Source organism: Topomyia yanbarensis, chromosome 1 (genome assembly GCF_030247195.1).
Source record: "Topomyia yanbarensis strain Yona2022 chromosome 1, ASM3024719v1, whole genome shotgun sequence".
Classification (NCBI taxonomy): domain Eukaryota; kingdom Metazoa; phylum Arthropoda; class Insecta; order Diptera; family Culicidae; genus Topomyia; species Topomyia yanbarensis.
Window position 1 is genome coordinate 7,664,089 of NC_080670.1, and position 24,482 is coordinate 7,688,570.

The 24,482-nt window shown below is 38.0% G+C and overlaps 1 protein-coding gene and 1 non-coding gene across 3 annotated transcripts in view; both read right to left on the reverse strand.

The window, feature by feature from the left end:
- Positions 1–18,140, reverse strand: part of LOC131676763 (rootletin) — a 32,679-nt gene extending 14,539 nt beyond the window's left edge. Inside the window, exons 1-4 of one of the 2 annotated variants that reach the window (XM_058956060.1) lie at positions 17,547–18,140; positions 3,373–3,989; positions 3,139–3,304; positions 29–238 (exon numbers count right to left, since the gene is read on the reverse strand). In XM_058956060.1, coding sequence (XP_058812043.1) covers positions 29–238; positions 3,139–3,304; positions 3,373–3,989; positions 17,547–18,140 — 1,587 coding nt within the window. Of the gene's footprint in view, positions 1–28; positions 239–3,138; positions 3,305–3,372; positions 3,990–4,057; positions 4,298–17,546 lie in introns of those variants that run through there. The other variant, XM_058956061.1, reaches the window with a different exon arrangement.
- Positions 4,810–4,916, reverse strand: LOC131678116 (U6 spliceosomal RNA). Its single transcript, XR_009303601.1, has one exon. It is a non-coding gene; the product is annotated as a U6 spliceosomal RNA (small nuclear RNA).
- Positions 18,141–24,482: the final 6,342 nt, after the last annotated feature.

Consider the following 24,482-nt stretch of genomic DNA (forward strand, 5'->3'; position numbering starts at 1 on the left):
ATCTATAGATAACAAACAGGGAACTGACCTCGATCTTAGAAGTTTGTTTCATATTGACGGAAACTCCACTACATGCACCGACTACCTCTCGGCCGGTTCCTGTTAGTTCGAGATGCATTCTTCCTAGTTCCATCTTCGTGGTGGAAGCCATCTCTTTGAACATGCGTTTCACGTTTACCACCTCACGCCACATTTTGAGCAGCCGGGTATGCTCGCTGTTGTAATAGTCGTTGAAGGCCTAAGTGTAGAATGAGAGGAATTTGGAGACAGTACGAAGGTATTAGGTATACTAATGTTTTATGGGATTCCCTGCCCACATGGGACTGAAATACGAATATAGTTTTCAATATCAGAAATCTAATGGAACGTTTCGCGAACATTGTGCGCTTTTCATTGAGCATAATTTACTCATTTTTAACAAAAAACAACTTAAAAATGTATAGAAGTATGAGAAACTGTCAATATCGGGTGAGTTTTAATCGAGTCAATATCAATTCTTCAAAAAGGCTAGAGATTTTTGTAAACAAACTTGTTTTGCTCATTGCTCCACATCCGAATGACATTTCGTGAAAAATGCACATTAATCATCTTATTATTTGCCCTTCTCAATAGTTAATATGGAAATATCTTATTGAGCTTTCTATTTCTAGCAATTTTTTGAATATAACTTATAAGTACTTCGCGTGTCCTTATCCTTCGTTAATAAGAAACAAGAATAGAGATAAGCATTCCATGAGGATTCGAATCAGGATCAGACCAATTCTGCCGATTGTTATATCGTAACAAGGTAAAATTGGAGGTAACCGGCTTCAGCAATTGTTTTCCGCTGAGCAGACCCATTCATCACGCCCTGATATTGAACCTGAATACACGAGGCAATCTGCGAGTCATTTCCAAATTCTGTGTTATGTTCACGCAGCGATAGAAGGTATATTGTGCTGCGGGGAAGAGCGATGAATAGACGTCATACATTTTGCAGATATGTAGTTATTTATAGCTATCACTCTCTTCTTTACCCTGGGAGAGGATGAGATGCATATACCATCAAGTCCGTTCTTACGCGGGGATACGAAATATTTACGATCTTTTGGATTTTTTTCATCGGTCATAAAATACATGAAACAAAAGCTACGTTAAAAACAGAAATCAGAATAAATAAGCTCAATGGGGAAATTCAGGTGTACTGAGGTGCCCTCTACAAAAGTTTAGAGAAAAATCAGAAATATGTAAAAAATCGTGCATTTTATTCACATTTTTCAGCACAGGATTTGAAGCATTTACTTTATGAAAAGCTTAGTATTTTCTTAATAATGTCATTGATTGATTGGTCTTAAATCATATTTTGCAATCTATTCGTCTTTTAAACACGAAACGAGCGCACAATAACGAAAACTTATCATCACCTTCACTAGAGTCGCTTAATGTTTACAATTTTCGATATGGTTTTTATGAATAGTAACCGACTGTAAACGGTGGCAATTCAGACTGAGAAACATTTTCGAAATATCTATTATCGGTTTCTTATGGCTAAAATGGAAATGGATGCAAATTTTTGGTATTTTGGTAAGGGTTTTTTCCGCGATATTTTAACCTCCACGCTCTTCTCTCGCTCGAGAATCCATACACAGGGATGCCAAGTGTTTTTCCAAGAAGTCTAATAATTTTCGAAAAAGTCTGGAATTGTCTGGATGGTCTATTTTTTTGAAAAAGCTTGAGGATTGAATTTGAGGCTGTGAGCTTTCAGCATCTTGGATTGTTGAAATTTCCAGCTGATGCAAACTTAACAAAATTTATTCGCTTTTAGCGAACAAAAACTTTGCCATTTGTGTTTCCAGCTATTCTAAAAAGTTTTGTTTTCAAAATCGTAGCTGGAAAAGGTGGTTTAAAAATCAACGATGCATTCTTGTATCTCATTTTGTTATTTTTCTAATCGTCTGGATAAATCTGGACAAATTTTCTGAAATCTGGATCAGAAAACATAAATCTGTATGTCTGGACGACGCTTAAAAATCTGGAAGAATCCAGATAAATCTGGAAGGTTGGCACCCCTGTCCATACATATACAACTCTCTCTCTCCCTGCACGAAACATAACCTTTCTCATTCCGACTAACGTGCGCGCGTATGGTGCAATTCAAATGCGATTCTCGTTGGTGTAAGGAGTTACCTGGTTTTCCTTTGGCAGTTAAATGACGCTTTAATTCCCCTATTGGCGATGTTAAATCCGTTAAATCAGACCGGACTAATGACATTTTGGTTTTTTTGCAGTGCATTACACCGATGTAGTCGAAGCTACACTCATTAAAGCTTGGGTGTAATAAGTTTTAATATTTCTTTTTTTTGCACCACACCGGTGTACTACCAGGAAAAAAACGAAAACGCTATAGTGACATCTCATTGATTTCGAGAAAAACGTTATCATTTAAAATGAATTTATTTCGTTACTCTTGCATACGACAGTTTTCTCCAAATCTGGTGAACGAGAAACGTAGATAAAGAAATGCTTGATCCAATGCTATATTTATCTCACTTTTTGAGGTTTTGTTACTTAGTCCGCTCTGACTTAACACCGAACAGTTGGCACACGGTTATTGTGTAATTTTTGAATTCCGTCTAACTGCATAAGAGATCTCTTTACATTTTTTTCTACCACTCGCGGTTTTAGAAGCTGAAGGTGATTCGACATTCAAAAATAAAATTCTTCAATCAAGTAAATATGACTACAGACAAGTTTATTTACTCAAATATTCTGCACATATCACCGAATATCAACGGATAGTTATTGAACTGGTGTTTGAAAGATATGATTGTTTTAATATTCCTTTGACTAACGAAATGTTTTTATTTCAATTATGTTGATGCTTAATTTCCTAAAGAAAGCTGTAAAAAATTTCTACCAGAAAAGCCCTCATATCTTTCAGTTAATGAAATTAAGTAGCCTATTAGAAACGAAGTTTGTGTTTCAATGAGTCGGCTTTTGGTCATGGTTGGGAATATTTCCCTGGAGTGTAATTTGACAATTCGTTTTAAAAGTTTACGCTAGATTATTCAAGAATGCATCATTATAATCACACGTAACTTCTCACTCTATTAATATCAAGCTATTACTTTAATTTTAACTACAAAAGTATAACGTTACCTGTTCTTCCTCCTTCCATTCGTCCTCCTTAGCCAGTAGCTCATCCCGCAAGCTTTCCCAATCGCTGGTAAGCTTCTGGAGATCATTGGTCAATGCCTCGTTGGTTCGTTGGGACTCCTCCAGCTGCTGACGCAGGCAGGAGTTCTCGACCACCATTTTTTCGCAACTGAAACGTGAAACCCCATAAACATAACTCTAACCGCTTAATTACTACCTACTAAAAACCCAACCTACCGGCGACGTTCCTCGTCGAGCTGATGTCGAATTTCATCATGGCTTCCGTCGGCATATTTGCGGCATGGCGATTGTGAACGTGATCTGGAACGGGAGCGTTCTCTTGCCACCGGACACGGTGGAAGACTCAGTGGACCTGCTGCGGGACAGAGCCCTGCTGGTGGAGCAGTACACAGCGTTGATGGAACGTGATGGTGTCGACCGGGGGATACATCCCGGGTTTGGTAGCTTGGACAAGTACTCAAGGGCGGAGCTTGTTCTAGCTCGGTACAACGTTGCTTGTACTGAAGGACCTTTGCCTGCAGCCGGCTCACCAGAGCTGCTTGATTATTCTGCGCCTGTTTGTATGTGTCCAATCGGCGTCGATAGTTGTTCGCCTCCTCCTGAAGGCGGTGACGCAATTCGTTATTCTGTCGTATCAAAGAACTCGTTTCCGACGATGGTGGACTCAACATTCTGGAGGATCCTCCGGTGCCGGATGGCTCCAAACTTGTCTTACTGAACGGTCGGGAGAATGGTTTCTTACGGTCACATAAACTAGCACCGGTAGTACCACCCCCACCCCCTTCACCCAGCTGGCGAGATGCTATACTGGGCGCGAGGTCCTTGCCGCTCAACTGGAAGAAAAAAGAACAAATTAATTGGGGTTTACAAAAAACCATCTCACATAAACTATGAATCGAACCTTAAAAGAAACTATTTTCTTCATGACAATCAGAATAACCCACAGAAGAACCCAAACGACATCCTCTTGACTCACTTCCATCCACAATACTGATTAACACCGACCACCATCCCTTCATACATCAGTTTTGGTTACCCAGCTAGCCACGGAAAACCAAAGCAAATCCTGGTGGGGTTTATTCTCATGAAAAGGAGTTAAAAGGACAAAAAATCGATATCAAACTCCCCGCACTAACCGCACGACGTGGTAAACCAGCCACAATAATGACCGCAATATGGTCACTTTTATCATGTGGTGTGTTGGTACACGTGTTGTGTCCTTCATTCCTTTTTAAACATGCCATCCATTACGTCATCATATTGAACTAACCACCCTCTATGTCCGTTTCAACTCGAATACCTAAAAATAAGGGGAGGCTCGAAAGTGCCGACCGGCACACGTTATAAATCAGGTGTTTTATTAGGCGGACAGAGCCTACTTTACATCCAACGAGACACTAACCAACTCACCCCTAATAATGAGTCCCTTTTTGACTACACTGAGATACATATTGATATAAATGGTCATGGCTGGCTTCACCACGCACCTAACATAAAATAAAGAAGTTTTCATTGATAAAAACCAAAAAATAAAATAATAAAAATATAAAAAATCATATATTAATCCTGTGAAACGTAAAAAAAATATTTCATTCCGAGGTCGGCCTGCCTTCTGGATAGATAAGGAGCAGCTTCTTGCTACTTTTGCAGCAAAAAAATGTGGAACGCTTCACGATTTTGCGTGTCATCCTTGCGCAGGGGCCATGCTAATCTTCTCTGTATCGTTCCAATTTTAGTATATGTCCAGCCGAAGCTAGGACAAGTACGACTGCAAAACGAACGCTTATATAGAAAGCACCCATGAAAACAGTTCTATCGATGTATAAACGTGTGCGATGTAGAAAACGGTATAGGCTATTTTACCGAAGCATTGAAGCTGTGCCGTGCTGTGTGGTTTATTCGATGAGGTGCAGATAAAACTAGTAGTGATATTTTTGTTTTGTTATTTAATAAGAGGTTGTAAGTTATGCACCGATTATCTTTTTATGGATTTGGCAAGACTATTTTCACCCAACTCGTGTGAAGAGCAGTGTCTGTCATCTTCGTTTAACGGCGGTATTGACTCAATGTTTAGAATAAAAATTACAGTACTCGATTCGAGTTATCGTTGCGCTCAAACGCATTTTCCTATGTTTGTTATTATTCTTGTTCTTAGTCATGAAGCAAAGGTATTGATATCAATTTATAGGCTTTCTATCAATTGTAGGAAATAACAAAATAGTTTAAAACTCTTTTTAGGGGAGCGGGTACTTTGTGGTAAAAAAGAGAGTGTTAGCGAAGACTGTATATCAAGAGAAGTAGCAACCCCTTAACCCTTAAAGGCGCAAAGCAATTTTTTTTCAAATTTTCTGAAAATTGTCTCAGTTTTAATCACTATGATAATTTTGAGATGGTTTTCACAATGTTGTTTTAAAACAACATTGCGCATTTAAGGGTTAACAATATTTGTGGCATAGGGGGGAAGCGGGAAAGTCAATTTTGGGCAACTTTTGCGTTAAGTGATTTCTGAGTGGTCCCTTTTGGTAACCCGTCAGTAGTACCAAAGTAGACCTTTGTCAAAAGAATAGTTATTAATACGAATGTTGGCTGTCGTTATGGCACGTCAGACGCAGAATTTGATAAAGTGACCAGCTATTTTAGGTATAGTCACTCAAACCAGACCAAATTATGCAGAAATAGGTTAGGAATTGCATACATGTACATGCATTCTGTTTGGATTCCAGTTCAAATTCAACAACTGATTGCGACTGAATCTGTTTCGGAACTATTGATGTATGATTGTATAGATAATTTTTAACATTTTGGTAAGGCTCTAAAGTGATCCCTACCGAAGCGGAAATATTGACAATGCTCAATTTATTGACCAATATATTGATCAGGGTAGAGCGCCTTGAAAATGTTGTTTTTATATTGGTTCATTGTTAAGAATCTCAGGATCATATTTGAGGGAAAAAAATAATTGTACACACATAATAAAATTTCAACCGTTACGGAGTCATTGCACCTTTTCCTGTAATTGTCCTGTTTGTCTTAATACGCCTCAGTCCATTTCCACCTATTTCTTAGTACAGGTCGAATGATGATTGTTTTGGCTAGCATGTCCATGCGAAGAACTAAGGGACAAACATGAAAATTATTGAATATAAAACAGAAAATGATTCCCGTTGTTAGATGCATCTATTTATTCGAAAAAATATGCGAGAAGGAGTGTTATGATATATCCCCCAAAGTCATTTTTTTCTTCTGAATATTCTCTAGTAATTTTTTTAAATTCAAAAGTATTACACAACTTTGTCCGTTATAAAAAATATAATGTTTAAGATAAAGATTCATTTCTATTCATTTGTTGAGTAATCAAAGATATTACTCCGAAAAAATATTATTTTGTATAAAAAAAACTATAACATCTGGTAACTTCATTAGACTAAACCATATACCTACATATGAATCTGTGAAAAATGCCATCAAATTCAAGTATAATCAGTGGTCTTTTTTGCAAAATCACTGTAATGCGGTCATCCGGTCATAGAAGACTTGCAATGGTCAATCAGCTAATCTAGATCATACACCAATAACCAAAATTTCCGTTTTGTTCATATTGGTTGAATAATTTATGTATTTATCTAATTGACGTCTCCATATTAGCTGGGACATTTTTTTCCAATACTGGAGTGATAACCAAGCATAATTAATTCGGTACGGCAATCAACATGCTATTTCTCCCAAATTTTCAGTTACGAGTTTTTCCCTGCATGATTCAGCTATCATTCCATATATCACAAAGAATGAGTAGCAAAATGGCTTATTTCCGGCATGATTAGACATAAATATGGTATAGGGTGACAACGAAGTTCTCTTCATACTCATTGATTTAGTGTCCAACTAATTGTATAAATATCTTTAATGACTACAAAACCGCTGCGCAGACAAAACCAAGATCCGCGTTAGCACTACATTTCGCTCGGTCTATCTTACATCAGCTGGATGTGGTTTCAGCACATTTAATGGCGCTCTTACTTGAGGTCAACCAATTACCGCATTGCACAACTGATAGCTCCGGTGTGTTTCCAGTGATGTATGTACTATAGACTTTATCGGTTTATTTTTCTACCGAGCTCTCCGAACGAAACATCACCGACACGGTACACAACTGACTTGTTCAGCGAACTTTGCACTTCAATCCTTGAAGCATGACGATTGTCGGCCAGTCCAGACGAGCACGTGGTCACGTATAGAATTGTGTATTAAGTGCTTGAGACAAACAGGACAAAGTTCGTGCTGCCTTAGACAGACGCACATGTGAGTACAGTTCCGGTTCGTTCCGCACCATCAGTCAGGATGTTTAACTTCGACTCAGTGCTGGAATAGGAATCTGTGCTTGTTGCCACCGAAATGCGTACCACGATTGAGGGGCTACGCCGAAGGCAAGGGCGAGAACTGAGATCGATTCGCATTAAACTTCGATAAACCCAAAATACTCGTGAATACGCGGGAATGCTTTAATAGGAACACCACCTTTCGACATTGCGATAAACCAGGAATGCAAGATTTCAATCAGAACCGGAAGAAAAGCGGTTGTTTGTCTGAAAAGTTTCCCTTCTAATGGGCTGCAATGGAAATGTGGTATGTGCTCTTTTTTCCAACCGAGTTTGTATATATACTGGTTCACTTAGACGGCTAATATAATGTTTAGAATTGGTTCAAATAATTGTAGCTATAGATAATGAGAACTTGAAAATTATAATAGCTCCATACAACATACCTGAACTAAAAAAATAAGACCCAATGTACTATCGAACTCCTTTCTGTAGATGTTGGCGTGATTGTTTAGTGTGCAACTGGGTCCCCCCGCGGTAGTGGAAGGGTACCTAATCGATCAGAAAGGAAAATCGCGGGGGTGAGTTTGCATGCAGAAAATTGCTTCATTATTCACGTTCCGCCACCGACGTGGAAATGTGTTAACATTGGCCGATCAACGTCATGTACATTCCACCGCTCATGATACAATTGGTTCCTAATTGTATTCCGTTCGCGGTTAAAATCAGTTTGCGTTGTGTATTAGTAATAGGCCATGACTGGATTCGCGTGCTGCATCGAACTACAAATTTTCTGACAGGAAACTCAAATTAGTTTGACTAGATTGTATTATAACTGTCAAAAATGTTTCGCTTTTCGACAGCTCTGCTTAGCAACAAGTTGTGTATGTACTGACAAGGGCAAAGAAGGTAGAAATATTAATAAAATAATCAGACTATCACCACGTACTGGAAGACGCTCATCGCTTCGAGTACAAACCCCGAAAAACAAGGGCAAACCGGCGCCTACAACAGATCGGTCACGTAATCATAACCAACTGTATACTGGCTGATTGATGTAGGTTGAGCAATGATCAAGGCTGTAAGTCTTATCAGTCTCGCAGTAGTGCTGCTGGCCCGAAAGGTACGTAACAAAAAATGCCATCGGTGCTATTAGGGGAGACGTCATAAATAAGCAACCCGTCAGCAATTGTCTATATTAGTTGTGTCGTTCTAAAGCCTGATGCACGATTACCAAACATCCAAGGTGATGGGGTGTACTACAAGTCTAAACAAATCGATCAAATTTCCGTGTTCACCCACTTCCACCCGTCATCAGATAACGATGGGAAAAAAGGCATTAACCAACAGAGTTGGTTGTCCCCATTCGTTTGTCCTCGGTAACTTCATAAAACATCATAAAAAGGAAATATAACCCGAAAATGTTTACTCGAAATAACTTAGACATATGCACTGGTTTGGTTGACTAGCTGTAGGACTAACATTATAGGGGGAGGCTTGACGAGCAGGAGACCTGAATAAAAGCACGTATTGTATTATGACATGGTTTGGGACATGTTCCTATGTGCGAACTGGTTCACTTTTTCCGCTTTCGGTCATTCCGGAACAAACGGTTTGATCTTTTATTCTGATCATTCCGCTATATTTGTGGTTTTTCCGTTATTTTGAACGGTTTCCGCAAACGGTTTTGTTGGGAATAATGACGGTGACAAATAAATGGACTGGATAGAGAATTTTGGGACAAAATCAAATTTGGATGACGTAAGGTTTATTGAAATCCGTCCTAATAATCTTGTAAGGATTATAAGTTTCATCGCCGAATTAATTCTTGGCTTCATCTGTCGAACGCTACAAGGTCTCTGGACTGGCTTTGTTCGGAGAAAGATAATAGTGTTATCAATCTTGGCACTAGATCCTCTTACAAAAATATCTAAATTAGTCGATTCTGCATACAATTCTATAAAACGAATACATATTCGGAAAAAAAAATCCAATCGTGAGACTTTACATTAAATTATTTTGGCGGTTTTCGCATCGAAGCCATTTTATTGGTAATAATATTACATACCGTCGTATCTGCACACTCGGAAGTGAATAAAAGTCACGCTTCGTCCCTCTTAGTAACTCACAGAGCCTACCTCGGGATTGCATGTCCTGTAATAATAATAATCGATTATTGAAGGATGGATCCGTACGTTTATAACTGCGGCCTATCATCGTCCTGTATTTATATGGCATCCGTTTTGTTCCGATATCAACCACACGCTCGTTGATGACACACGGCAATCAACCAGCGGAGTCGGGCGTAGTAAGTTTTATTATTATTTAGCAACGCCGTTTCGTTACTAGGGTAGTGATTTATACGGTTTTTTCCCAACAACAAAAACTCGATTGGCAAGCACACGTACTGTTTCGTACTATTTATATATCGGAAACGTTAGAAGAATTTTTTGCCGTCCTATTTTGCGATGTATTATCATAAAATATGATCGACATATTTTATTATCATTTACATCCGGCTTCCGTAGAGTGGCATCATTTACTGTTGCGCACCTTTCGAAGGAATATGCATTCAACTAAAATCACTCCTCCGCCGCATGCTTTGATAAAGGATTTGCACTGGTCACGGTTTGTTGGGGTTCACCGAGCCGCTGCACAAAACGTACCTACACAGAGAACTGCCTAATTGTATGTATATACGTGTATACCATCTCTCTCTCATTTCCTTATCGAGCTGTTGCAATGACCTATGGCGAAAGTGCAATGTAAATATTTAACGTCTAAACTAATCTAATATATTTTGATGCTCCGAAAATTACAGCGAGGAAGGTTGAAGTAGCCACTCAGATTTCAATGCACGGGATTCTAATATGATACAATAAAATCTGGAGAAAATGTAAATAAGGTCGTAAGTAACATTGAGATCCTCTCTTTGTTTACTTTCTCTTTCGATTATTACGACGTGATTATAACATTTTCCACTACATATCGAAAGCCAACAGTTTGTAATAGAATATTACACAAAAGTTGAGAACTAAATGTTGAAAGGACCGCGTAATGAACAGAAGAGAAAGAACCCAAACAGAATCTCTATTTGTTACTTACGACCCAAACTTAATTTTCTCAAGAAATCCTTGTAATTAAAAAAAAGTTCCCTAAGTACCTAGTGTACTAGGAATGAGAAAGAATATGCCAAAATACAATTAAAATAAAATGACAAAATATATAATTTCCGGGTAAAAATTTTTCCTAATTCAATAAATACAATTTTGTACAGTATTAAACTGTTCAAACGCCAAAATTTCGTGCTCAAAAACGAGAATACATACTCAATTTCTCCTCACATCACGATCTTGCCTCGTTTCCCCCTAATCCTAATCAGTGCACAGTGATGAAAACACATCCCGGCACGTGGTAATCACGAGTGCATTGGGATGATATTCCGGAATCGGATTCCAGAAAAGGCACTAAAAATATTCGACTGAACTGTAACCAGTAAAACCGACGAAGCGAGGAAATGCGACATAGCAACAGCTATCTATTTTTTGTAATGTCCAATCGCGGCATTTTTTTTTGCTAAGATTAGGAAAAAATGCGTTTTTTTGCACATTACAAGGACGAGAGAGAAATAACGGTGATTATTAATCGAATATGTGAAAAATAACTCTTATCTGCATGGAACCTTTGCGCTGTACATTCAAATTTGAAGGATCAGATTTTTTGTCACTTTGATTGATTGATTGATTACTAGTTCTGACTGATTCAAACATTCAGTAAGCACTTTCTTTAAGATTGTAATGGCCACACTGCGCACCAAGCTGGACAAAACAAGAACATTTTATTTTGGATTTTTTCATGATTTCAAATTTTTATATACGGGTCAAAAGTTTTCTCAGAATAATCATTTCCACAGAATATTAAATCGTGAAGAGTTTCTTCTTCACAATTTAACATTCTGGGAAAACTATTTGTAGTAGCTGAAATAGATGATGCATTCATATAAAATGTGTGAAAACCACGGCTATTCAAATGAATCAAAATGCGGAATATAAATTTATCAGAAAATGCTTAAAATGGCGACTTTTGATATCTACGGATTAGAAGTTTCCTGAAAATTGAACAACTTTTTCAGTTCTGCCCAATATTGCGAATAGATTGTGGAACATCACGGCATGAAACACCCGTAGCCCGTTGCATCACCCTTAATCATATTCATATTTGAACCGAAAATAACAGTATGTACATACACAATTTCACCAAGCAAAACTCTTACACCTCGAAATATATAATCGAAACCGACCAGGTTATCTATCCGACACGGATAACCCTTTGGACGCTGGGTTAGAACAATTTCAGATTGCCGGATGGAAATACAACCAAAACATCCTAGGCAGATTTTTTGTTTTGGTTTGAAGAATGGCATATAATTGTGCTATTTCGATAAATCACAGTCATGATTCATACATCATATAGGGTTCATATCTCACAAGTGCCGATTCTTCCCTAGCAACTAAGTTCGGATAGGACTTGATAAAGGTACTTTGAAGTTTTTATCAAGTTTATATAGATCTCTTGAAATAGGCAAAAGGTGGAAGGAACAACAGGTCGAGAGGATAAGAGAGCGAAAAGAATAAATGTCGAAAAGAATCAAAGGTCAAAAAGGAAGGTCAAAGGGACAAAAGAAAAGAAGAAAAGGAATAATCCGCATATATGAACAAATCTACTTATTTTAGAAATTTAGAGCAGTTCTCAAAAGATCAGACGAAAAAGGAATTTTATGAATAAAAGTTTTCGTGGAATTCAACAAAATGACTGTTCAAAGCAATGCAATTCGGGATACAGGAACTCGCATTAATGGAGCATTCGTAGCATACCTATTCGAAATGATGGCATTCGAAGTAACAGATTTCGGAATAACGAAGTAGAATAAATGGTACTGTATATAAGTTCACATATAGTAATTAAAAGTGGAAAGTTATTTTGCCCATACGGAATATGTTTCAGAGTTCTGAATGATTTCTGTCTCAATTCTGGTTCAGGAGCAAAAACTTCCGATTCCGACCCCATCACATTCAGAACCGCTTGATACAATTGAGCTAGAGTCCAAACAGGCATTATTCGGAGATCGTTTGAACGGTATAGAGCAAGCAAAAGCTCTGCTAAGTTTTATGCAGTATGCAGTGTACGGGAAAGAATAGAATAGAATAGAAAGAAGAGTTTTGCTGGATGAGAATTAGAAATATATCCACAGAAATTACGGACAGAACTCTGCCAGAATGCCTTTCGTGAGAATTCGATCACCGAGAACTTCTTCGGACTTAGACAAACGCAATTCTCGTTACACCACAATCAGCGAAGGTTCCCAGCTGTTGGAGAAATCTGCAATCCTCAATTGAGCAGATCAAACAAGTTATTGTCTGCTACAGACAGACGAGCATTAAATACTCATTGAAGTGAAGCAGAAACATCAACGGTCCCATATAGCTTTCCTGGGCTATTTCTGACCTAATAGTAAATGTGGGTGCCTAGAAATCTCCAATGACAATCATTACTTCTCGTTCTGTAAGTTAGGATCACAAAAATTGTAAAAACTACCGTTAATTCCAAATTTATCCGTATTAACAATTGTTACATCGCGATTCACTCTATTAAAAGCAACAAATAGGTCGATAAACATGCAAGATGATTGATATGAAATGTTACGTATTGAAATGGCTAAAATTTTGCTTTAAACCGTTGAGTGTCCAGTGAAAATTATCCACTTTAGAATCAGTAAATATGAACCGGACGAATGCTGCAATGTAATACATAGTAGGCATTTTATACGGAGCGAGTTTGTGTGCTATTGGTTGGGGATTATCTGCCCGCCAGATGACGTTTCGGAATAAATTGTGTTTTCCTCCTATTTCGTTGAAAGTCGCAGCAACGCGCGATGGGTATTAGCTAGCTTTGTATATTTTTCAAACAAGTGTTTATAACAATATGAAATAAAAAGGTGTTCTAGACCTCTTTTGGTCTAAAAAAGCTACATATACTACTTTTAGTATCTAACAACATGCCGGTGTGAAAAAAATGGCCGCCATTTGTAGTTACGTTATTCCACGTAGAACGTCGTCGCGCACGGATCTCGAACAGCGGATTGAAGGTTGCATTCCCGCGACACTGCATATCTGTTGCAGCTTTTGTCGCATTAATCAACTATAATGGATAATAAATACTCCTTCCTTGGGAGTATCATATCAACCTTCAATGTACAACTACTGGTAACCCCAGGTTGTTTATTGATCAATAATGGCGCCACCCAGACCCGAACGGAGATCGCAACAGGAAAGGAGAGGAATGTTAGTTCGACACTTTCTTTTGCTAGAGTCCGCATATACTACTGCGCACTCCACAAAATTCGAAATATTGTTCTGGAGTTCGCGCTTTATTCAGGATTTTAGGAGTCTCTGGGCGCCCAGTCACCAGGAGACTTATTGGGTGCTTAAAATAACTTAATTAAGCTTACTTAATAATATTATTTTTAAAGAAGACAAACTAGCAAAAGGAAAATCAACAACAAAAAAATCGAATAGAAAATTTACTATTTTACTGACATTTACTGACTTGGGACCCTAACCATAATTCAATTTAGAGTTGCTAGTAAGAGCACGAAAAGGTGGTATAACCAGTTTGCTTATAGCCTTCGTGGAAACAGGTGTCAAAGTTGGCGTGGGGTACATTTGTACCCCAGTGTACGGTTGCCGTTAGTGTTTCGTCAGGTTTCGTGCTGTCAGTGGAAATGTGATTTGTTGTTTTACTACATAAGTAACAATTAGTATTATATAATCGTATTCAATCATTTATTCAATTAATTTAATTTAATTTTGAAGCGGAACAAAAAATCGTTCACATTTTTGTTGATTATTCTTGTTTTGTTTATTTTTTTATTGTTTTGGCTCGCAAATATAATTTGCGCATAATAACTTCTGTAACAGTAACGTTGCGTGTTACCAATGTACTACTGGTCAGAAATATGTTTTCATTTCAATTTGCACCCCATTTCGTGGTATTTTCCAAAACCCGATTTTTAAACTTTAACTTCTCCAAATAATTGCACTTTTTCAAAAATATCGAAATCACATTTTATACCGTTTCTAGACCATTCTTTCAACTTTTAGAATCATTTGATTTTTTTCAAATCGGTTGAAAATTCGCAAAGTTATAGTAATTTTTGTAAAAAAAAAGTCAAACCCGCGATTTTTTTCACTTTTTTTGTTCGAACCAATTTATGTATCATTGATTCAATAAATTGCGTACTTTCACTTGCGCAGCTGTTTTTGCAATTAAAAAACGAAGAATATGATGTATTATACATTTCTTTTGTTTCCATTTTTACCTGCGAAAATTGCGATCAAACGCGTGGGGTACATTTGTACCCCAGTGCAACGTTTTAGGGTGAAACGCAAGTGCAACGTTCTAGGGTTAATTTACTAATTCAGTACACTCAGGTTTTTTTACGCGGGGGATACAGGCCGCGTAAATGAAAACCGCGTAAATTTCAAAATCCGCGTAAATGAAAACCGCGTAAATTTCAAAATACGCGTAAATGAAGACCTCTTAAATTTAAGAATCCGCGTTGAAGGGAACCTCGTTAATGGACACCGCGTAAATTCAAAAATCCGCGTAAATGAAAACCGCGTAAATTTCAAAATCCGCGTAAATGAAAACCGCGTAAATTTCAAAATCCGCGTAAATGAAAACCGCGTAAATTTCAAAATCCACGTAAATGAAGACCTCTTAAATTTAAGAATCCGCGTTGAAGGGAACCTCGTTAATGGACACCGCGTAAATTCAAAAATCCGCGTAAATGAAAACCGCGTAAATTTCAAAATCCGCGTAAATGAAAACCGCGTAAATTTCGAAATCCGCGTAAATGAAAACCGCGTAAATTTCAAAATCCACGTAAATGAAGACCTCTTAAATTTAAGAATCCGCGTTGAAGGGAACCTCGTTAATGGACACCGCGTAAATTCAAAAATCCGAGTAAATGAAAACCGCGTAAATTTCAAAATACGCGTAAATGAAAACCGCGTAAATTTCAAAATCCGCGTAAATGAAAACCGCGTAAATTTCAAAATCCACGTAAATGAAGACCTCTTAAATTTAAGAATCCGCGTTGAAGGGAACCTCGTTAATGGACACCGCGTAAATTCAAAAATCCGCGTAAATGAAAACCGCGTAAATTTCAAAATCCACGTAAATGAAGACCTCTTAAATTTAAGAATCCGCGTTGAAGGGAACCTCGTTAATGGACACCGCGTAAATTCAAAAATCCGCGTAAATGAAAACCGCGTAAATTTCAAAATACGCGTAAATGAAAACCGCGTAAATTTCAAAATCCGCGTAAATGAAAACCGCGTAAATTTCGAAATCCGCGTAAATGAAAACCGCGTAAATTTCAAAATCCGCGTAAAAAATCGCGCAAAAAAATACCGCGTAAAAAAAACTTGAGTGTACAATAAATTAGAAAATCTTAAAGATACAGGAAATGAAGTTTAAAGTTTGTCGCTTCTTAGAACGTGGAAACAGGAAAAAACTAATTTACTAATTTACCACAATAATATGCCAAAACAAGAAAATGCCGAAGATGTAAAAAATAAAGAAGGGAGTCCTGGGTTTGTCTTCTTTTAACATTTGAATCAAACTGTAATATTATTATGCTCATGATGAAATATTTAATTAATAATATAATGCACGTACTACTCAAAAGTATATGAAATTACTCAATACAATGAGCAAAAATATAATGAATATATAATATTATAATGAAGGAAATTGGTAACTGTTGTTCGTTGCTTCAATCATGTATGAGGGTTGTCAATTCTCAACCCTCATACATGGTTGAAGTCATCGTTCCACTCAGACAAGACCATGCGTTTTCCCCATGCAAATTTAATGCCCTGTGAGTTTGTTGGTCAAATAAACACTAAACAATCATAGAAAATAGTTTGCTCAGTCCAAAGAAATGTCAGCTCGATTAGCATCACCCTGAGGACACTACTGCTTATTTGCAATAAAATTGCAATAAAATAAGATAGCACTGTTTATGAATCACCTAATAAAAATAGGTTATAACGGACGCAGACGAAAATAGTTTACCACCGCCTGGCATTGCCAATGACGTTCGTGTGATGAAAATGTGGCTCACTAAACCACCAAATAAATTAGCAAATGCCGATGAAGACGGCAACAACAACAACGTATCGTAAAAAAAAACAAGAAAATAAGATCTGACTGTGAATAGTAAAAAAAACAGTACTGTTAGTTAGTTTTAATACAGAATTAAGCGAATCTACTTTTTTCAGTTTTTTTTTCAGAAAAATTTTGACCATATGGAGTCAAACCCAGACGAGTTGCGTACGAGGCAATTGATTTACCAGTGTCGCTATATCCGCCCCTGGCATATTTGTTTAAGGAGTAACGTAGATTTTTTAATATTTTGTTAATAATACATTATAGCAAAAAATGTGCCAAGCTTCAAAAATGTAAAAGTTTGTACTTGCGTATAATTTGGATCAATTTGAAAAAAAAACTATCTGGTGAATACTGGTTCTGAAATCGTTTCTATGGCACAAAAATAGAAACACGAAAAAAAAACAAAATATTTGAGGAACATCTAACTGTTTATGATTCAAACTTCAACTAATAATGTGGGTTTGGAGTTGAAGATAATTTTGATTTGTTTTGAAATTCTTTATCGCCTTTATTTGCCTAATTTGCCCTCAACGAAATAATAATTTGTGCCTTTTGAGCGATGAAGTAGATCCACCGCTTTTTGAAACCAGGATCCTAAGAGTGAAATTGTTCGAGAGTTAGAACAGTTTGTAACAGTCTTGGCTGGGTATCTGGATCTTACAGGTCAAATTCTAGCAACTCATAGATCTTAGCTTTGAATCCACGAATTGTGTCAAAATGTCCTGTGGTTAAAAATCAGGTTTAAAATCAGAATAAAAAAAATGAAATGAAGCAATAGAAAGTACACTAGAAAAAACTCCAGCCACGTTTTCCCCTGCACCAATTCTTCATACTCACGCGAGACATAATGGAAAAGTTGTTTCTAAACTTCTGAAAGTTTTCCAACAGATAAATCCGACACTTGACACAGAACTGCTCAAAATAGTCACTTCGGTGCGAAACTCGTTTGTAAATACCGCCCAGTAATCCTTGAGCCGACCGTTGCCTGCCAATGCGTTCTGCACTGTCACTCCCGTTCACATCCACCGGTACCAGTTCCACACCGGAATCGTCCTTACAGTTATTCCAGGCGGCCGTTAGGCTAGCCGGATATTCTGTCGCCGCTAGACGACCAATTTCGTCACCGTCGCACAATTCCGCTCCAGCACTTCCACAACCACCGCTGCTGCTGCTAAAATCAGAATTTGGCTCATCCACTAGCAGGTAATCCAAAAAACTGCTATTATCGACCGTAACCGCTGCCACTATCCGAAAACAACCATCCGAACCGGTTGAAAAACGACGAGGAACTGGTCGACCCGATGCCACCATCGAAGGCTCGTCCCGCTGGAAGTTGTTACAGAAGATAATTTGTTTATCGTTCACCTTGGTAGCGCAGCACAGTTTGCTAATTTCAGTGAACACCACCTTCACGTCGCCGTTGGCCGACATGCGCCGTTCCCGGGCGACAAAGTGCTTCAGGAGGTCTAACGATCGTTTGGCATTTGCAGTACACCGCAAGGGTGTGGTTGAGTCAATCGGGACACAGTTCAATCCTCGAGGATTTCTATTGGCAACACTGCCGAAATGAACACCTCGTCGAGATCTGGCTCCCATGTCGGCCAACACGTGCCTCCAACCACGGTCGGCGTTGATTTCGTCGGTTGGCGTACCGCTGACCGACGCCTCCCGAGAAATGTTTGCCATAAAGTAATCTCAAACTTTCTCCTTCAACTTGTTAGTTTTTTCGTCGGTTTTCCTGTTTGGGAAAGTTCTGAGTTTCGCACGAGGGAGGCCTCTTTTTTGACACGGAATCCAGTTGTTTGTGTTGCTTTCGAAATTAAAACTATGTCACGTGGAGGAACTGATTAAGAAGTTAAAGGAATGCTGCCACCAATAGGTTTATGTTTGTGTAGGAAAAAAAATCGGTCAGGAACGACTGCTTTGACGGAAGACTTGGAACTTAATGTCGGAATGCGTTCTTTTTCAAGGACCGTATGTGGCGAAGGATTTGCCCCTGTGATGGACGTCCGTATGAATAATACGACGACGTGGGTGTTGATGATGAATGGAAGTTAGATTAGAAATGATACGGTTATCGAGGGGGCTAACGATAATAATGCTGATGTTGAGTATGATGTTTTTAGCTAACGGAATTATGTGCACTAATAGTTGGTAACTAGTAGAAAAGATAGTGCGAAATTTGGTAAAATATGCTTAAAGAGTTATAAACCTCTTTGTACGTCTTTGGTCATTCACGCCAAAATTTGGACACAGTTTTAGGATTGTTTCTGAACCAAACTATCGCTACGATGATTTTTTGGCTCTTGATCAATATATATACAAAGGTAACTCGAAAACACTGTTTTCAAAAGATCTTTTAGTTTTCAAGGTTATCTCGTCTGAGTCAAAAATTGAAACGCAAAAACAAAACATTTTCTGAAAAGTATCGTGTATGGCAAGCTATATGTTCTTGTGGGCTAAAATCTCAGGTGCGATAAACGGTGAAATCATGCAACTGAAACATTATTCTGGCCAAACTTAGCCAGCTTCCATTACGCCAAGGACATGATTGCGTGGTATAAATAGAATCATTGTTTATGTTCCTAAGGATTGTAATCCACCTAACTACCCCCCATGGAACATACTGGTCGATTATGGAGGACAAACTTAGGAAGCTTGGTGGAGAAGCATCATCGATCCCAGAAACTTGTTTCAAAGTCCTCAGTGCTTCGAGTAATGTTGGAAAGGGAAATGTGCAAAGACTAAATGCGTTAAAAGAAAAGTGCGTTCAACCACTTATGGAATGGAACCCGTATGGCATAATACAAAGTTTTGATGTGTATCTCGATTATATAGGGTAAAGTGCCTATTTTCACCATACTAAGCTGGGTGCCTCACTAATTCATTAATTTCTCGGCCTACAATCAATGGAATGCGTAAAAATTGACATCAACAGCTTTGCTTCGTTTTTAAGAACCAATATAATGACACAAATGCGCTGAAAACAGTGAAATTCTCGTGTTTGAGCGCAATGAAAACTCGAATCGGGCGTCCCCTTTGTTGCACTACCATTTGACTAAATGCGTTGAACAAAGATGGCAGATACTGCTCTAACCAACGGCTTCTAATGGGTAGGGTTATAATAAAAACACGGCGAAAATGGGATCATCACCCTACGATATGAAACAATAAAATTTAATGAAGAACATGGAGTTATTATTTTTAGCATGTTCTGTATGCTGGTATCTAAGTACTCAGTGTGAAATGACTTTTTGTCGTCTATATCTAGTGCAATATGTAACTAAATAAAAGATTTGTTAAATTGTATTTTTTCTCAATACTACGACCCCCTCGTTGATAAATAACCATATGAATCCCCCTTATTCCAGAAAATGTAACCGTGGAACCGATGATGAATCAGCAGATAACAAATAGGAATGCCTCTAGTAGGTGGCTTTGCTGGCGGCATAATTTCTGTAGAGTTGAATTCTTGCACATAATCGATACACAGGATACGCAAACAACACTTGTTTTTCAAAATGAACGGTTTCAGCAGTTGAGTCAAATACATGCTCCATGCTGTTAAAGTGTCACCACCATCTTCCGTGTTATCTGTTAGAAAATGCAGTTGGAAAGTTGTGTTAGTAAAACCGCGCATTGGTCCTAATCACGAATGCAATATACACTGACTGCCGCCTGAAAATATTTCGCGAAAAAAAAATCATTCAGATCATTATACTTCTTCGTAAATATATACGTTCTGCGATTTCATATCTGTATGCCATGCGACTATCAGGAAGTTCGGGGCACCACACAAGTCAACGTTATTATTTATGAGCTTCGAACAGTTTCGTTTATTTTATGGCATTTGCCGTCTTTTCTGCTGCTCCTAGACCCAAATACGTAGTGTGCATATCGTTTACGAGTTTGGCAAAATATGCGCACTGATGGCGAAGTCTTTTGGTTTTATGGGCGGCATTCTCCCTCTGTACGATAGACCGTAGAATATAGGGCGCAGGGTTCTTTTTTGAGACAATTAAAATTTTGCGTTGTGAACGATCTGTTTTTGCCGAGAAAAGTATTTCGTTAATGAATAAGAAACGAAACGGGTATGATCTATTTAAGTAGTGTGAATCAATTCTAGTGGACAATATAACTAATAGACTACCGCACAAATGGTGATTCCCAATGAAGACTACTTCTTGTAGGCATAAAATCTCAACAGTATGACAGACACCATTACTCCCTTCTTCATCTCATTTCAAAATACAACTAGGGTGATGAGCCTATTTTCACCATACTAAGCAAGATGCCTCATTAATTCGGTAATTTCTTGCCTTACAATCAATGGAATGCGTAAAAATTGACATCAACCGCTTTGCTTCGTTGTTAAGAACCAATATATAATCACAAATGTGTTGAAAACAGTAAAATTCTCGTGTTTGAGCACAATGAAAACTAGAATCGAGTGCCCCAATTGTTGCGCTACCATTTGACTCAATGCGGTGAACAAAGATGGCAGACACTGCTCTAACCAACGGCTTCAAATGGGTAGGGTGATAATAGAAACATGGCGCAAATAGGCAAATCACCCTATTCGAGAAAACGAATTAGAAAATTCAAATATGCATGACGCAAAGAATCTTCCGTCATCTCGGATCCATATCAGTATGGCATTCGATTTAAGCAAGCAACGTGACCATTAAGAATGTTTCATATTGTTTTATTATGAATTATTCTGTAAGCCAACAGCTATTCGAAATGTCATGAAAAATATAAATATATCGTTTGGTTTTTGCATAGTTAAACTCTAGGCAGCCGGCTACCCAGACTAATCTACATGTTTTCTAAATAATATCATGTTTAACTCCAAGCAGCCGGTGCTAGAAGTATTAGCTAATAAAGATGATCTGATCGGCTTAATTTAGCCGTTTTTATGCGAACTGTAGAACAAAACATCCGTAATTAACAAGTAATATGGAGAACTCGGTATAAATGCTCAAAATGGCTAAGAAACATGATCATCGAGTGGGACGAAAGATACATTGCCATGTTTAGGAACTCGAAGATACGATATTGCAATTGCTATTTGCTGACTTTTTGGATCATCTACCGTCCCGTCACACCATGTACAGGTTTATGGAAAAAGATTTTCAGATAATTTACTGCAAACTTTCTCGAAACCAGAGATTAAGCAATGACATTGTAGCCGATAGTAGAAAACCAAGAGGGTGACGTGACGTCATATTTTCGTAGCCAACATAACAACTTTGCTTGTAACAAAATGAACGAAATTAATTCCAAATACGAACGCGGAGCATTTTAGTTTACATCAAATCAGTTAAAGTGTTCATTGTTTTCTATTGTTTACTGCTACTATTGTTTGTTGATGACATTTTAAGCAATTTTGACGTTGTCAAACTGACCCCCATCGATCGGTGGAAAAACGATGTTGCCTATTGTCAAACTCTGTATGTAGAGATAGGGATGCCAGTTACCTGTAGAAAACCAATCATTCATTTATATGTGATTGCTACATCAAACATGCTCTAATGTAATACAACTCTATTACCCGTATACCCCCCTTTCTTCGTAACAACAATAATCTTTTGGCGATTACTGGGTTGTTCGGACGGACGCACGCCACAATCTGTTCGCAATCGCGTTGGTAAAGGATTTGTGCGAGTGGCAGTGATATGTCCACCGCACTTCGCCCATGCTTTGGTGAATGAATAGTACATATTATGATTAGCGATGATGCTTACTAGATTTACGCTTCAGTACAGTCGCACGAGTAGCGGTTGATGACCCGTCGGTGATATGGAGCATGTTAGGCTAGGATGAGTTGAACCGAGTAATTGTCGTTCGCCAATTTCGGTAGATAATTATGATGATAAAACTGGAAGCATATTTTCACTACAACAGTCATTCTTATTTAGTTAACCTCCTGCAAGAAGCCGTGTGGTGTCCGTCGGGCTATTTTTTTTTTTTGCGCGGAGTGCCATCGGAAGCTAAAACTTATAAAAACCGCAATTCTGGTCTTTTCTCAGCGTCACTTTTGCGAGTTTGAGCCGCTCATGTGGTAGTCGGCCTTTGCCAGTATTGCTCTTCTCCCATCCATTCTTCCTCTGGACCGCCGATGGATCAAGAGCCCTTGTTGTTGTGTTTATCATATTTATTACGCATAATAAACATGTCGTTTGCAATTTGGCATTCAACCCAATAGTGGAAACGTGTCTGATAGGGAGAGTGGAGATGCCAACTTGTCATTAACATTTCGCAGTGAATTTCTTCACATTTGGGATATTTTTTATACTTTTTGTACGCTTGATTTGTACTGCAAACTTTGGAAATGGTAATTGAAGTGTTAATAAGAAGCAATACTGCTGATGTCCGGCTGTTCAGAATTCAAATTGCTCATCTCGAATTCTCGGAAATTTATTTGTACAAATTGCTAAGAATATATTGTCTAAAGATGAATAGATACCTCTATTATATTCCACGAGGCTTCATCCCTTTATTTAACGCCCCGCGGAAGAAGAATTTTTTAAAATGTTTATTCGAACTGCATTCATATTTCTACTGGAGGTCGCACACCTGAAAACTTTGATCTAAAATGAAAAATACCGAATTAGCCGCATACTACTACGTTTGCCACAAGGGCGTATGACCTGCAAAATTAGATAATTCGAAGCGAATTTCAAGAAAATATTTCTGACGAAATCGAAACGCACCCATGATTTTCTTAAGTTAGGACTAGTACCATTCGCGTACAAAGAGTGGTTTCACCAAAAAATTTCGCCCTAGGAAGAAATTTTAGTGGACTCTCATTTTTTTTTCTTTGGAAAAAATATAGCATAGGAAATTTCAACAGCTTCTTCCGTTTGAAACGGTCATCCACAGTAAACTTATCCTAGTCGTGAAATATTGCGTCAAGCGTCCAATGATGTATATTAAATTAATTATTAATGCTTCTCGGATGTACCCCTTTCCCATTGTTATGTTGCTTGCTCCTGCAGTGGTACTTACGGTTGATCAGTGCAGAGAGATGTTCTTCTTTGTTGAAAGCTCTCTTGCGACGAATGACCCGTAAAGAATTCTGGAATATAATATACTGCAGTGCTCGTTTGGCATATCGATTATAGCGAGAGTGGTTGATGCTGCTTCTACACCCATCTAAACCAACAAAACTTTTTACTAATGCGAAAAATGTGTGTTCATAAAGCTTAATGTGAACATAACATAACAGTGATACACATTATGGTTTATCAATATAAAACACTCAATGGTGAATGTGAGTCAATTTGCCAACCAGTGCCAAATTGATAACCTGACGAGTTACAGATGGAATAAAAAAGTTAATACTTGGTTCTTTTCATCTCAGTAGGTAAAAATAATCAATTAAAATTCTCTTAAATGTGAAAAAAATCATATTTCTGTCTGATTTTAGTATAAACTCATGTTTTTCTGCAGTCTATCGTAGGTCAGTAAAAATTTCCGCGTGAAAGTGTCACTAGAGGTGGCAACCCTAACTGCGCTAGATTTTAAAAGCGACGTGCACTCAGTACACTATACGAATAAAGGGAGGAAGGGGGAGAGGATTGCTTCTCTGATCTTCCGGCCATCACATCACAGATTTTGGAATTCCTGGTATGTATAACAAACATAAAGATGTGACTCAAGGTGCTAAAAGCGCACTAAAATCCTGTCAACCCCATTTTTCATTAGATTGCCTGCTCTAAATATATCATAAATGGTGTCGCGTATTGATAGTTGAGAAAGATCGTGACT